General features: G+C 36.3%; 1 protein-coding gene across 2 annotated transcripts in view; it reads left to right on the forward strand.

Annotated features, from left to right (window-relative positions):
* Positions 1–14776, forward strand: part of C8H2orf80 (chromosome 8 C2orf80 homolog) — a 37903-nt gene that overhangs the window by 13297 nt on the left and 9830 nt on the right. The window contains exons 4-6 of one of the 2 annotated variants that reach the window (XM_007501834.2): positions 143–225; positions 1835–1922; positions 2723–2800. In XM_007501834.2, the coding sequence (XP_007501896.1) occupies positions 143–225; positions 1835–1922; positions 2723–2800 (249 nt within the window). The remainder of the gene's footprint in view (positions 1–142; positions 226–1834; positions 1923–2722; positions 2801–14776) is intronic. The other variant, XM_056806997.1, reaches the window with a different exon arrangement.

The following is a 14776-nucleotide window of genomic DNA, read 5'->3' on the forward strand; positions in this document are numbered from 1 at the left end:
GTTCCTGATGATGGTTGTAAATAAGAAATGAGGTTATCCATTGGTATATGCTTAGCACATGTGAAATCCTGGAATCTTGACAATTTGCTAAGTTAGTATTTAGTCTCAGGCTGTTTCTCATACAAGAAATCTTTGCTTTTAGGCTCATTATGATTTGGCCATCAGCGTTGCTTTACAATGGCTGGGTTACAAAGAAGACCAAACGCACTTGGATTGGGATAAAGTGTGAGTGTCTTGAGACTCTCTTTGCTTTAATAATTCAAGAGAATTCCTGAACTCAAAAATTACTTTCCTGTTATGTATCTTAAGGGTCTCTCTCAGTCTTGCCATTCTATGATACTATGCCTAAGAAACAGTAGAATTGGGGAGCACCTCAGTGGATTGCAAACAAGGCTTAGAGAGGGGAAGTCTTGGGTTCAAATGTGAGCTTATGCACTTCCTAGCTGTGTGACCCCTGACCAAGTTGCTTAACCCATGTAGTTTAGCCCTTACCACTCTTCTGCCTTGGAACCAATACACAGGATTTGATTCTAAGATGGAAGGTAAGGATTTCTTTCTTTCTTTCTTTCTTTCTTTCTTTCTTTCTTTCTTTCTTTCTTTCTTTCTTTCTTTCTTTCTTTCTTTCTTTCTTTCTTTCTTTCTTTCTTTCTTTCTTTCTTTCTTTCTTTCTTTCTTTCTTTCTTTCTTTCTTTCTTTCTTTCTTTCTTTCTTTCTTTCTTTCTTTCTTTCTTTCTTTCTAGAACTAGAGTGGAAAGAATACTAGTTTGGCGATCAGAAGTCCTATGTTTGAATACTAGCCCAGGTTCTTAATGTGTGAACACTAAGAAATCACTTAAATCTTTCTGGACCCAAAAAGTTTCCTTATCTATAAGAAGCTCTGATGGAGTTAGGTCTAGATAAGCTCTAATGCCATTTCCAACTTTAAGACCAACAAAACTGGAAGAGAAGGCATCAATCATAAGATCAGAAATCTAGCTAGAGCTGGAAAGGATTTCTTAGAACCCAAATTGAAAAAATGAGAGGATCTTATTCCCCTTATTCCTTATTGACACTTGTCTTACCTTTAGACTACAGAGCTTGTTCTCCAAGCAGAGCCTGCTGTAGCCACAAGGTGAGCTGAGGTAGAAGATGGGTATTAGGGAGATTGGTGAATGGTAGGGTTTGGGGGAAATAAATAATGAGGAAAGAATTTTCCCAGTGGCACAGTGCAGCTGCTGCTGTGAGTACCAGAGAGTAGTTAGACTAAAACTGTCCAAAGAGTGGGGAGGCTGAAACTTGAACACTGGAGGGAAGATGTAGTTTTAGGAGGAAAGAGTAAGTGTATTTGTGTTGGAGATAAGACCATCAATTGACTTTTATGGGGATGGCGATATATACCCCTGCCCTTTTATTGGTTGATCCCACAAACTTTAGGGTCAGGGCACAGCCTACAGGAGGCTTCTCTCCATCCCACCTGCACCCTCTGTGCTTTGGCAAACATTGGGTTAGAGATCACCCTAATAAAATTATGGTCACAAACTTTGTTTTTGTAGCCAATTGGTTTCACTCTTTTTCATGACCTCAGATTGGGCACTGGCATTCTGGATGACTATTTTGCAAACAAATACTATTAGTCACAGTGAAGACAGAGTGGAAAACCTATAAAAATCCATCATAGGTACTGGGGTGGGGGGGAGGAGGAGCAATGTATAGCACAGAGCCTATCTGCTGATGCAGATAAAATGAGTCATATTATCTGGACAAGCAAATTAAGCAGAAAATAAATACATTTATAGGTGATCATCTTTAATCTGAGGTCATGCAGCCAAATTTAATTATGTGTTTTTCTTCCTAGGAAGGTTCCATTTAGTCGTAGGCATGTATTTCCTAATCGTCTTGAACGAGAAGCCATGATTTTATCATTTTATGCCGGAATCCTAATGGTGAGGGGAGAAATGAAATTTTTATTAAATCTATTAAATTTTATTTATAAATTTATTGAATTTTATAAAATTATTAAATGAAATTTATTATTTAAAATAAAATAAATTTTGTTAAATATTAAATATATATGGTACTTTAAAAAACAAAGTTAAAGAATTTGGTGTAATAGAAAGAACACTGTATTTGGGGACAAATGACCTAGACTCAAATCCAGGGTTTGCTGTAACTAAGCAATTTGAAAATCACCTAACCTGAGCAGCTACATGGAATACCAGGTCTGGAGTCGGGAGGTCCTGGGTTCTAATCGGACCTCCAATATTTCCTAGCAATATAATTCTGGGTAAGTAACTTAAACCTGATTGCCTAGACTTTGCAGCTCTTCTGTCTTAGAACTGATACTAAAACAGAAGGTAAGGGTTTGAAAAAAAAAGCAAAAAAGAAAATCATCTAATCTCTCTGGCTTTTATTTCATCATCTACAACTATGTTAGAGAGGGAAGAGGCAGCAGAGAGAAGTTGGATTGGATCAACTCTAATATCCTTTAATTTACTCCTATAATTCAGGGACTCTACATTCTGATTTCCTGCTGTTTAAGAAACCTATTTAAGTATTATTCATAGACTTATTATAGCAACATTTATTTGAAAGGTAAAATGTAAAAATATGTCATATCTGGAATATGAAATAATACTATAACCTTATGATTAAGAAACATAAAATACTCGATATTATTTAGGGACATGATATCTATTTTTTTAAGATGCAGAAAAACATGACATAATGAATATTTGTTTAACAGAATAGTCTCCCAGTTGAAGAAATCTTTGAGATTTATAGTATGTACCCCTCTGCAAACCACTGCCCTGGTGCTAAGAAGGTAAGGCATTAACAGATTGCCTATTTATCTTTTTTAAAAAATATGTTTTGGGGGGCTGTTAGGTAGCTCAGTGGATTGAGAGCCAAGCCTGGAGTCTGGAGGTCCTGGGTTCAAGTCTATCCTCAGATAATTCCTACCTATGTGACTCTGGGCAAGTCACTTAACCCCCATTGCCTAGCCCTTACCATTTTTCTGTGTTGGAACCAATATACATTGTTGATTTTAATTTGGAAGGTAAGGGTTTTAAATAAATTAATTTAATTTGACTTAATTTTAAAACTCGTTTTTATTCTGAACTTAATACAAAATAAGCATTTCCAAATACATAGAAGAGATAAAGAGATTTGTACAGAAAACCAAAAATATTATGTATATCTTGATGTTCTTTTTAAGGAAGTGATAAATTCAACATGTATCTTTCAAAGTTGTCCATCTTATCTGTGATTACTTCTGTTCTCTTCTGTGGAAAAAAAAAAAGCTTTGATTGCCTTCCTGCCTTTCTTTTTTTTTCCAGTACCATGCTTCTGATTTCTTCACTATTCCAAAACTTTTTATCTATATGTTTTATTAATAAGACTCTATTCCAAGGCAAAGGTATAAATTAATGCATCTGCATTAATTTCAGCACTTGTATAATTAGCCCCTGGAAGTGGGGGCCACTAGGTTGCCTAAGAAGGGGCAACCAGCCTGGGTCAGAAAAAAAGGAGATCAAAATTCCAATGCTGATCATAGAGGGATTAGACCAAGGAGTACTAACCACTGTATTTCAAGCCTGGACAAGTTTGGAGACCTATTAAAAAAACAAACTTAAAAAAAAATAATATAAATACAGAATGTGGAAGACTTGACTTAATAGCAAGTTTGTATGATTAAGACTTAAAGGGTTTAATTGATTATAGGAATCAACATTGTGATCTAGCTGTTAAAAATAAAAAAAATGCAATTTTAGGTTATATGAATACACAAGTAGTTTCTGGACCAACGCTGGAATCTTGTGTCCAGTTTGGGACACCATTTTTATAGGAGACATTTTTGAAGTATCAAGTGTCCTGAAGACTAATGAAGATGGCGAGAAGTCTGGAAATTCTATCATGGAGATATTTAGGTGATGTTTAAGTTGGCATAAAGAAGAAAAAGGGGAGAGATGATAGATGTCTTCTAATATTTGTATGCCTATGATTTGGATAAATTAGACAGACATATTTTATATAGCTCTAGAGGAAATAAATAAGATCAATAAATGTGTTTATTGGGCAGATTTCCCCTCAACATCTGTGATTCAGTAGAAAGTTTATTGAACTTGAACAGGTCCGGAGTTTGAAGTTGAGTTCTGTGACTTATTACCTCTGTGACCCTGGGCAAGTCACTTAATTTCTTTAAGCTTAAATTACTTCATATATTAAAAAATGGGGTTAGACTAGATGATCTCTAAGAGATCTCCTTGAGTTCTAAAACTATAATTCTATGATCTTAAGGGAAAGACTCTAACCATCAGAGTTCTTCTTTCTTGAAAAGTAGTAAGTTCTCTGCCTCTAGAAATATTTAAGAAGGTTGCTGTTGAAAGTGTTATAGAGAAAATTCCTTCAGTGGATGAAAGGATGAACATGAGATAATAATTCATCCCCCCATTCGATTGTAAAGTTCCTAAGGGCAGGAATTGTCTTTTGCCTTTTTTGTTTCCTTGGGACTTAAGAAAGGGCTTGCCATATAGTCGGCTCTTAATAAATATTTATTGATTGACCAGTTAATTAGAATCCAAGATCTCAGAAACCCAGCTCAGTTCTTTTTTCTTTCAGCTACTCATAAGTTTAAGCAAGAGCTAGATATGATACCTTTTTTTTTTTAGAAACTACATGAAAATCTGAAAAGCATTTATTTAAGAGTCAAATAGTAATATGCATCATATATGGAGAGAAAATGCTTAGAAGAATTCCTTGGGGAATACTCACTATTAGAGGGTGGCAGATGTTTGGTTATCCAGGGAAAGAGTCTGAGAAGATCAGTAGAAGGAAACCCAAGAGGGACCAGTGCCCTGGAAGCCAAGGAAAGAGAAAAGATGGGAGGTGATGGATATCATCAGAACCTTTAAGGAGATCAGGTAGAATGACCACTGAGAAAAGGCTCCTGGATTAACACACTCATGGGATGTTTATATCTCTTAGAGACTAGCACACATAGTACATTATTTATTGGACTTATTGGAGGTTTAACATAATGCTTTTATGTAGTAGAAAATATTCTTGTTCTTCAATATTAAATTTTGTGTAATAAAATAGCTGACATTTACCCATTACTTTAAGGTTTATAAAGCACTTTATAAATATTACCTCATTCTGACCTTACAATAGCCTTGGGAGATAAGGTGCCATTTTACATTTCCCACTTTATAGACGAGGAAACCGAGGCACATAGAAATGAAGTAATGTGTCTGGAATCATAAAACATGTGTCTGAGGCTGTATTTCACCTTAAGTCTTCTGTGACTTTGGATCTAGCACTCTTATTTTTCAGCTATCTGTTTGCCTATGCATTTGTGATCAGTTATGAATTCTTTTTTTATAAAGTGTTACCTGGGCAAGTGCTAAAGGGTATTGGCTAGATCGTAGAGTTTTAAAGTTAGAAACAAATTTAGAGATCATTAAGACCAATCCGCTAATTTGTAGATAAGGAAACCAAAGATCAGAGAAATTAAATGCCTAATACACAGATAGTGAGTAACAGAATCCATACACACCTGAGTATGAAGCTTAGAGAATCTCTCTTTGTCTGTGACATACCAGGAAAGTTCCAGGCAAAGCAGCTTGTGAGGAGTATGCTACAAAGCTTAAAGCATTAGAGAAATGTAAAGGAGTCATTATTTCTCTAGAAAAATGTTTCCAGTCATTGAACCCCATTAAATATCTGTGGCAAATGTTTTCCACTCCCCAAAGCTTGACTACCTGACTACTTAGAATGTAGGAACTTTAAAAACCGACTCCTACTCCTCTTACCTCTAGAAGAGTGCAAAGAACTCCAGGATATACAATTTACATGTTTTTTGCCATTAATAGTTTGGGTTGCAAAACCTTGTACTCTATTGTACCCTACTCCCCATTGAACTCTAATTATGTTCTCCTAACTCATTTAAAATTTGGACTCAGACACTTCCTAGCCATGTCATTCTGGGCAAGTCATTTAACCTTGTTTGTCTCAGTTTCCCCATCTGTCAAATGAGCTGGAGAGGGAAATGGCAAACCACTCCAGTATCTTTGCCAAGAAAACCTCAAATAGTATCATAAAGAGTTGGACACAAAAGAAAAATAGCTTCAGGTGGAAAACCGAAAAATTCACAAGTGGTGTTTGGCAATGAAATACAGTAATAACTAACACCTATATAGCACATTAAGGTTTGCAAAGTACTTTACGAATGTTATTTCATTTGATCAATACAGCATAAACATTTGTGAATATTATTGTTAACTTTTACTGCCATCTAGTGTATCTATGGCATTAATACAATTTGGTACTGGCTCATATTACTTATAACCCAATAAGATTCAGATGGGTTTCTGTCTTAATTTTTATTGGTCATTTGTCCACAGAATTTTTTTTTAAGCAATTGAGAGCTACCAATAATTAAAAGAAAATCAATATAACTTTTCAGTTCATTTGAGAAAAGAAAAGTAGAGCCAAAACAAAACTGTTCAACTCAGTCATGTTCAAATTTAAGAATTGGTAAAAATAAAGAAAGTAGGAAATATATAATATAATGTATGTAAAATATTTTATATATATATGAATTTCAGTTCTAAACCATTGCCATTTAAGGTACACAGAATGAAATACATAGTGAAAAGGGGGAGAAAGAGAGAGAGAAAAGAAGGGAAGCAAAGAAAATAAAAGATATTAATTAAAAGAGGAAGATGAAGTGGATAATGCCCGATGGAGAAGGAAAAGATTAGAAGGGACTTAGAATGTCACATTCCTCTTCTAGCAGTCCCTTCTCCCTGTAGCCTTCACTGAAATTCCTACATTTATCTTGCCTAAAGTCCCCTCAGTCCTTCCACCTTCAAAATCTCCTTACCAAATTAAAAGAAAAGGGTAGCCCTACCAAATTATTATAAAAAATAAAGATGGCACAGCAGCACTGAATGTTGCTTTAGGACATTCAACATGATGTACTGTCAATTCATAGTGGCAGGGATGGAATGAAAAAAATGTTGACTCTATCATCATTTCTTAGAGAGATTTCCTAAGGCAAAATGTTGAAGAAGTTGACAGAGTCTACAAATCATCTTAGTTGACAAGTGTAAATATATTTGACAGCCAAGGCAACAAAGGGTACAAGCATATTGGTAAACCGTTATGGAAAAAAAGATGGAAGATTATGAGCAATGTCACTGTATAAAATAGTAAAAAGCAGTTGGAAGAAAAACAAACTTGCCAGGAAGTTGGCATCAGATCTAATTCAGTCAGTTGGTCCTGAGGGTATATGAAGATGAAACCAAAGGGAAACAACAAAAAAAATCAAATGAAATAGATCTGCCAGTCTTTTAATATCAATCATATTTAGACTAAGCCTCATTCACCCAAAATACTCTGGGAGATGTGTCAGTGATTTTTAATTAAAATTTTTTTTACTTTATTTTTTTTGAAATTTTTATTTAATTGATCAATTTAGAACATTTTTTCCTTGGTTACAAGAATCATATTCTTTCCCTCCCCTCCTGTAGCTGATGTGCAATTCCACTGGGTTTTACATATGTCCTTGATCAAAACTTATTTCCATGTTGTTGATGTTTGCACTAGGATGATCATTTAGAGTCTACTTCCCCAATCATATCCCCTCGGCCCCTGTAGTCAAGCAGTTGTTTTTCTTTTGTGTTTCTACTCCCATAGTTTTTTCTCTGAATGTGGATAGTGTTCTTTCTTGTAAATCTCTCTGAGTTGTTCTGGAATTGATTTTTAATTTAAAAAAATAAGTAGGAGGGAGGGGAAGCAAACAGACAGAAAAAAATATTCATACTAGAGGCAACATGATTTTAATGCACCCAGGAATTAATTGTCAAGATAGATATAATTAGAAATATATTTTATAAGGCACAGTTTGGAGTATGATTTGCCAGAGGTCATTTACATCTAGATAGAGAAAGTCAGGTTGACTCACCCCTGGGCAACAGGAGCTGAGGTAAAGTCTGCTCAGGTTTCTCCCCAGAAAGTCCCTTCAATTGGGAAGTATTGGGGGGAAAGATTTCCAGTCACCAACAGGAAAAGTGAGACAACACTCAGGAGAAAGTCTTTTTCCTAACTTCTCTCTTTGGCTTCTCAAGATCAAGAGCCTCACTGCTCTCCCAGCCAGTGCCTCCTCCTCGTCTCGATTCCACTCCTGGGGGCTCCTCCCCCCCCTTGAGGTGATCAATTTCACATACTCTTCAGCCTGGCACTTTTCTCTAGTAATAGCCTCTGTTACAGATGCCAGATTTGAGCTTATAAAGGGGAGTCTTCCTGACTCCAACCATGGTGTGCTATCTACTGTACCCTCTATCTACCCATATATATATATATATATATATATATATATATATATATGTATGCATATGTATATATATTCTATATATTTTAAATTTTTTAAAGAATGGCTTTATAAAATCTGGTCTCAGACACTCTTAGCCGTGTGACCCTGGGCAAGTCACCTAACCTCCATTACCTTGGAACCAATACACAGTATTAATTCTAAGATAGAAGGTAAGGTTTTGTTTTTTTTTTTAATAGAATGGCTATACAAAGTGTAATTAGAAGAGGAGGAGTGAACTAGACCTCTAATTTCATCAGCATTGGAATCTTCCTGTTGTATATAAACATTCTCCATTGATATAGAGCAGCAACTCATTAGTAATTTAGTCTGAAACTAGAAAGAGTTGGATGGATTACTGAGAGCATTTTCAATTAGACACCGACTGTTTATTTAAGCCCATCCAATTTTCTGGAGAATAGGTTTAGTGGTTCAGAGGATATAGAAATCAGGCCAGTGGTCTCAGTTTGCTCTCAGTACCATGGACAGCAGAAATTCCAGTTCAGAGGTACAAAAGAACTGAAACAGAAAACAAAAGCCTTACCAACTTTTACCTTTCCTTAGGCTATTAATTGAACATCAGAAGAATTTTTTATTCATGAATATCTTACACCTAAACTTCCTATAGGCAAGTGCTGAATCTTGCTTGACAAATTACTTGAGTCAACAAATCTGGATGAGAAAAATGATTATGGGATTACAGAAGGGTCTAACTGACAGACTGACAGAGAGACATGCAGAAATCCTCTTGCTGACCAGTGACAAAGTTTAATGATTTGGGGTATGTACTTCATAGGAAAAATGGTGTAAGTTACGGGATTAGGTAAGCCCTTTGCAGGGACAATGATTAGTCATGATTTACAAGATAGAGAACAATGGATTTAGATGATCTCAGTGATTCTAAACAGAGTTTTCTATAGGTGTCAATGTGTAGCCATCTGACAGAGTTTCTCATAGAATTCTTGTATCAGTTATTTCTTAGAAGAACATACAGAATTTGTGAAGGGAAAATGTTTTTTTTTTTCTCATTCTGAGGAGCAGGCTGCGTGCTTGGCAACTCCTAAGCTATGGCTTTGATTTTACTGGGGCCTACTCTCACTAGTGGGGGTTATAGGCAAGAACCAGGTATTTTTTCTTTGTATCCCACAAATAACCTAGCACAGTGCTTTGCATATAGTAGGTGCTCAGTAAATGTTGAATTGTATCACATTTTAGCTTAAAGGACCAGCCAATCAGTACTTAGAGTTGAATAGTAAAATTTGGAAAATTGAAACATGAGAAAGACATAGTTTTAAAGCTAGGTATATATATTGAAGAATAGACAGGATCAAATGACAGTCAATATCTCATGGCCCATTCCCTCTGAGCCTGAACATTTCACATTGATGGTCCTGATCTGCTACTATATATGCCCATACTTGACAGTTGAACTTGCAGCACTCTTCAGAAGACAAGTAATAGAGAAATTTAGGACCAACAATGTGAAATATGTATGTGTGTATGTGTATGTATGAAGATATATACATATAACATATTTATATAGTATATATATACATGTATGATGGAATATTATGAGCATTGTCGCTGCATAAAATAGTAAATAGCAATTGATGTGTATATTTGAGAAAGGAAAGGAAATGTGGAAAGGTAGAAGCAGAGGAAAATATAGGTTAGTTGGTGTCAGGATCTAGATTCAAATCCTGACTCTATAACTTAACTACCCGTGTGATTTTGAACAAGTCACCAAACTTATCTGGGCCTCAATTTCTTCATCTTTTAAAATGGTGGGAGACAGAACAGAAGACTTTTGAAATCCCTTTCAGCTCAAAATTTATGATCTTGAGATATAAGGTCATAGAAACCATCATACATAACAAGATAGAATGTAGGAAAAATACCAAAATGCCATCCATCATTCCAAATGAAGATTAAGTGATCATTTCTTGGCCAGACATAGGTTCCAATATGTCTGCCCATGGATTAAGTTCATGACAATTTCTAACTCTTCCCAAGACAGTCTCAGACCTTTAAGTCTTACCGTATAGATTGTGGCACAATGAATTGTAAGATGAGTTAGTATATATATGGAAGGTATAAGATAAGGTGTTTGTTTATATCTCCAAGAACAGAGTAGAACAAACACTTGACTAGGAATTTAAAGACCTAGATTCCTCTCCCTCCCTTCCATTGTCCTTGAATGCTGTAATAGAAAGAATTCTGTATTTGATTTCAGAGAATCTGTGCTGAGAATATAGAGACTGAACCTATCATTGAGAAGACAGAAAATTGTCTGTCATAGATATACCTTAACTATTTCAGCCATTAATCATTTTCATTTTAGCAATTATAATCTCCTCTTACTGGTAGCATGAGGCAGGATCCTGCTAAAAGCATCATAGACTAAAGTGGAATGAAGCCCACATAGAGAGATGAAATAAAGATAAAGGAAAATTTAAAAGGTACATTTCTTTAATGTAGCTCTCCACTAAATTTGTCCTAATGCTTTCCTTGTGGCAAAGAGGTAGCCTAGGGTTTTCTATGACTATGCCAACAAAATGCAAGTATTGAAAGAGCTTTCCAAACTGGAAAGGCTTTGATATAATCCCAGCAATAGATTGTGTTATTTCATCACCAGTCTAGATAAGTCCAGAGAGGCTCAATCCCTGAAGGTTGGCTACTAGGTAATTAATCTGCTTGGGCCTCAACAATTTAGCAGAAGACATCTACTAAAGAGTTACAAACTTCATACTTGGAGGAATACCAAATCCACTGAAATCATGGATTTGTAAAAGTATTTCACTTCAATTTGAACATTCATTCAGTCCTTACTTACAGAAGACTATAAATGAGATGTAATGTTTATTTAAGAAATGGTTTTTCTCTGGTTGAATTTACAGTTTAATAGGGGAAATGGGCACATTAATAAATGCAATTCCAAATAACACACAACTTCATAAGAAAGATATATAGTTCTAAGTGAGATCTAATGACTGGACATCAAGGGAAATAAGTTTAAGTTTGAACATTAAAACTTTGGACAAAAATGCCAACTTTAAATCTGGGGAGAAAAGGTCTTTAATCATGAGAAAAAATATGATCAGGGACCCAGAGGTAAAAAACTAAAAATGTATATCAGGGATGGGTAAATAGTCCAATTTAGATTATATGGTTGGGGGAGGAGTACAATCCTAATATATTCAGTGCCCTTGAATGCCCAGCATGGGAGTATGAACTTTATTTGTTAGTGAATAATGATACAGGCATGGTGAAAGTAGGGTTTTTTCTCAAAGAACTGGTAGCTCAGACTGACTGCATAACAATGGAACAAGCTTTATTAAATAATAATATAACAACAATGTAAAGATAGAGAGTTAGCTAGTGGGGCGTGTAAGGAAGGAAGCTAGGAAGGTAAGTAAGTAAGGGAATGAGGTGGTTCTTGATTAGTTAGTAAAGAAGGGGTCATTTGTTTGGGTGGTTGTTGCCCCATCATTCCCAAGGAACTGATGACACTTTACCCATACTTCACTTTGGTCTTCATGGCTTTACCCATAATTTACTCTGTTTGCCTACTTGGGGAGAGGGTGAAGAGCAAACCTCAATGTAAATGGAATGCTAATAATATGTTAAATACCCCAAGGCAACTTTTGGTCAATTTTACTCTTTCTGTGCAGACTCTAAGGAAGTCAGTGTTTGTGGAAATTGGGCATTCTTTGGACCTAGTTCTGTGTGGCTAGGCATTTGAACCCCTTTAACAAAAGAATTAGGTTATGTGATATAAGGAGTTTTCTCATAATTGTAAATCTAAGTAACCTACATGTCTTATCTGAAAGATGGTCTCATTCTAATCAAGTAGTTATTGTTTCCATGTTCTTTTGATTATTTACAGCTATTTGGGGGGGTTTAGTGTATTACTATAGCCCATATCAGTAGGAAGCCATTGAAGGATTTTGAAAAGAAATGTAACCTGTCTAGTGTTATGAATAAGGAAGATAAATCTATAAATTGAGAAACTGACTTGGAAGTTGAAAGGAAACATCCAGAAGGACTGGAAAGGGATATTGTAAATTAATTACATCAACTTTAGAGGTAATAAAAGAATGATCTGGAAGTAGTAATAGGTAGGAAAGAGTATACTAACTCCTTCTAATGCTGCAAGTCAGGAAGTTCCAGGAGAGTCACCAACAGAGAAGTTCATAGGGAGGGTGGCAAGTTTAGTGAAAAAACAAGCTTCAATTATAACAAGGAGATGGAAGGAGCAAGGAATTGTTCAAGAATGTAGATGAGGAGTTTAAGCATATTGTAGGGATTTGAGGAGGTGAGGTGAGGAGGTGAACAAGATTGCAGTGAACTTGAGGAAGACTAGGGCTTAGCTGAACAGGAATGAAGTTTATGTTGAAAAAATATGGCATATAAAATAGAATATTAGACATATCACATGACTAAGGGAGGGCAGTTGAGTGGCACAGTAAAAAGGTGATAGTGTAAAATTTTTAATTATATCTCAAATAATAAAAATATTATGTTTTAGGAGGTTTACTAAATGATCATTAGAAATCAAGGAATAAAGAGGATACAAAATAAAAAAAAACACTTGTCTATGGCTGGTTAGCCATTTTCAAAATCCCCACCTTACCACCATCATTGCTGATTGCTGTATCATGCCAAAGAGAGCATGCGAGGAGTTACAGCTAGTTAAATACCAATAACATGATCTCGCCAACATGGAGACACAGGAGAGATTATAGGGAATTTTGGGAAATACTAAGGACTTCTGGGGAATAAAGTCTAAGGTTCAAAATCTCCATTTATACATATCCCTCTGAGACCTGTGGAAGACTAGTCTCTCCAGTGGGTCTTGAAAACATACCAGCTTTGAAATTACAATAATTTGAGAATAAGAGGAAAAGAGAACGAAACCACTGATTGTTAGACACATTGACCAAAAAGACAGTCGGGGGCAGTCCCCTTCAGCTTAAGAGTATACATACAAAATAAATGCATTCAACCTCACACAGTTCAAATCATCACATCCAAAAGTTCACTCTGGATCTTCTGGTGCAGTGTGTGGTCTGTGGAGGCATCTTCATGGTGCCTTCTCCAAAGAGTTCATTTTCTGGATTCAGAGAGGTAACACATTTCTTAAACTAAAATTACTCTAAAAAAGAATTTAAATTTTGCAATTTAGAATAATTATAAATTCCCTCCTGAAGAGGGTGTTGAAAAACACAGGGATCACTTAGGAATGCATGGCTGTGGTATGAGGTGTATGAATCAATTGGCAAGAGAAATCAAAAATATAAAAAAAAATCCAAATGAAAGAGAAAAGATAACTTCTGGATGAAATATAGACTATCAAAGTCTTATGTGTTGTGACAGAGGCTGGCACTAGAGAAAAGTGCCAGGCTGAAGAGTATGTGAAATTGATCACCTCAATAGGGGGAGGATGCCCCAGGAGTGGAATTGAGAGGAGGAGAAGACTCTGGCTAGGAGAGCAGTGAGGCTCTTGGTCTTGAGAAACCAAAGAGAGAAGTTGGGAAAAATACTTTCTCCTGAGGGTTGCCCAATTTTCCTTCTTGTGACTGGAAATCTTTCCCCCCAACACTTCCTAATTGAAGGGACTTTCTGGGCAGAAACCTGAATGGACTTTACCTCAGCTCCTGTTGCCCAGGGGTGAGTCAATCTGACTTTCTCTCAGGGGGCTCAGGCTGCCAAGGCCCGAGTTCCCCCCAAACTCAAGGAGGGAGGGGAAAGGGTTTGGATAGAGACAGGGACTCCCTTTTCCCACTTTCCTTTTCCTATTCTTCCCTGCTCATTATTCCTTTTGTATTACCTGATTGAGTTACCATTAAAAGTTATCTGTTCCCCAAGCTGAGTGTGAGTGAACAGATCAAGGGGAGACCTTTTGGTCTCAAGTAGTGGAGAGGGGACAAGAGGGACAAGAGTGAATTGGGGAGAGCAGCTTTAGCTAAGGAGGGAAGGCAGAAGGGGGAAAATCTTCAACACCCCTCTCCTCTCTCTGAGTCAACCCGTTACATCTGCTGTCTCCCCTGAACCCCGCTTTGAGAAGGGGGTTCTCCTCTCTTTCCCCCTCTCTTTACTGAAAGTCCAAGCTTCCAACGGGGTACAAACTTCCCTTCTTTTATCTTTTTTATGATACAGTTCTTTTCCCCAACTTCTCTCTTTAGCTTCTCAAGACCGAGAGCCTCACTGCTCTCCCAGCCAGAGTCTTCTCCTCCTCTCGATTCCATTCCTGGGGCATCCTCCCCCCATTGAGGCGATCAATTTTACATACTCTTCAGCCTGGCACTTTTCTCTAGTGCCAGCCTCTGTCACAGTGTAAAAATTCTAAGTAAAATAAAAATAAATGTATAACAGGTCCTTGAATCAGGGCCCAATTAAAATGATTTAAGCTATTATGCATTTACC

The sequence above is a fragment of the Monodelphis domestica genome, chromosome 8, assembly GCF_027887165.1.
Source record: "Monodelphis domestica isolate mMonDom1 chromosome 8, mMonDom1.pri, whole genome shotgun sequence".
NCBI lineage: Eukaryota > Metazoa > Chordata > Mammalia > Didelphimorphia > Didelphidae > Monodelphis > Monodelphis domestica.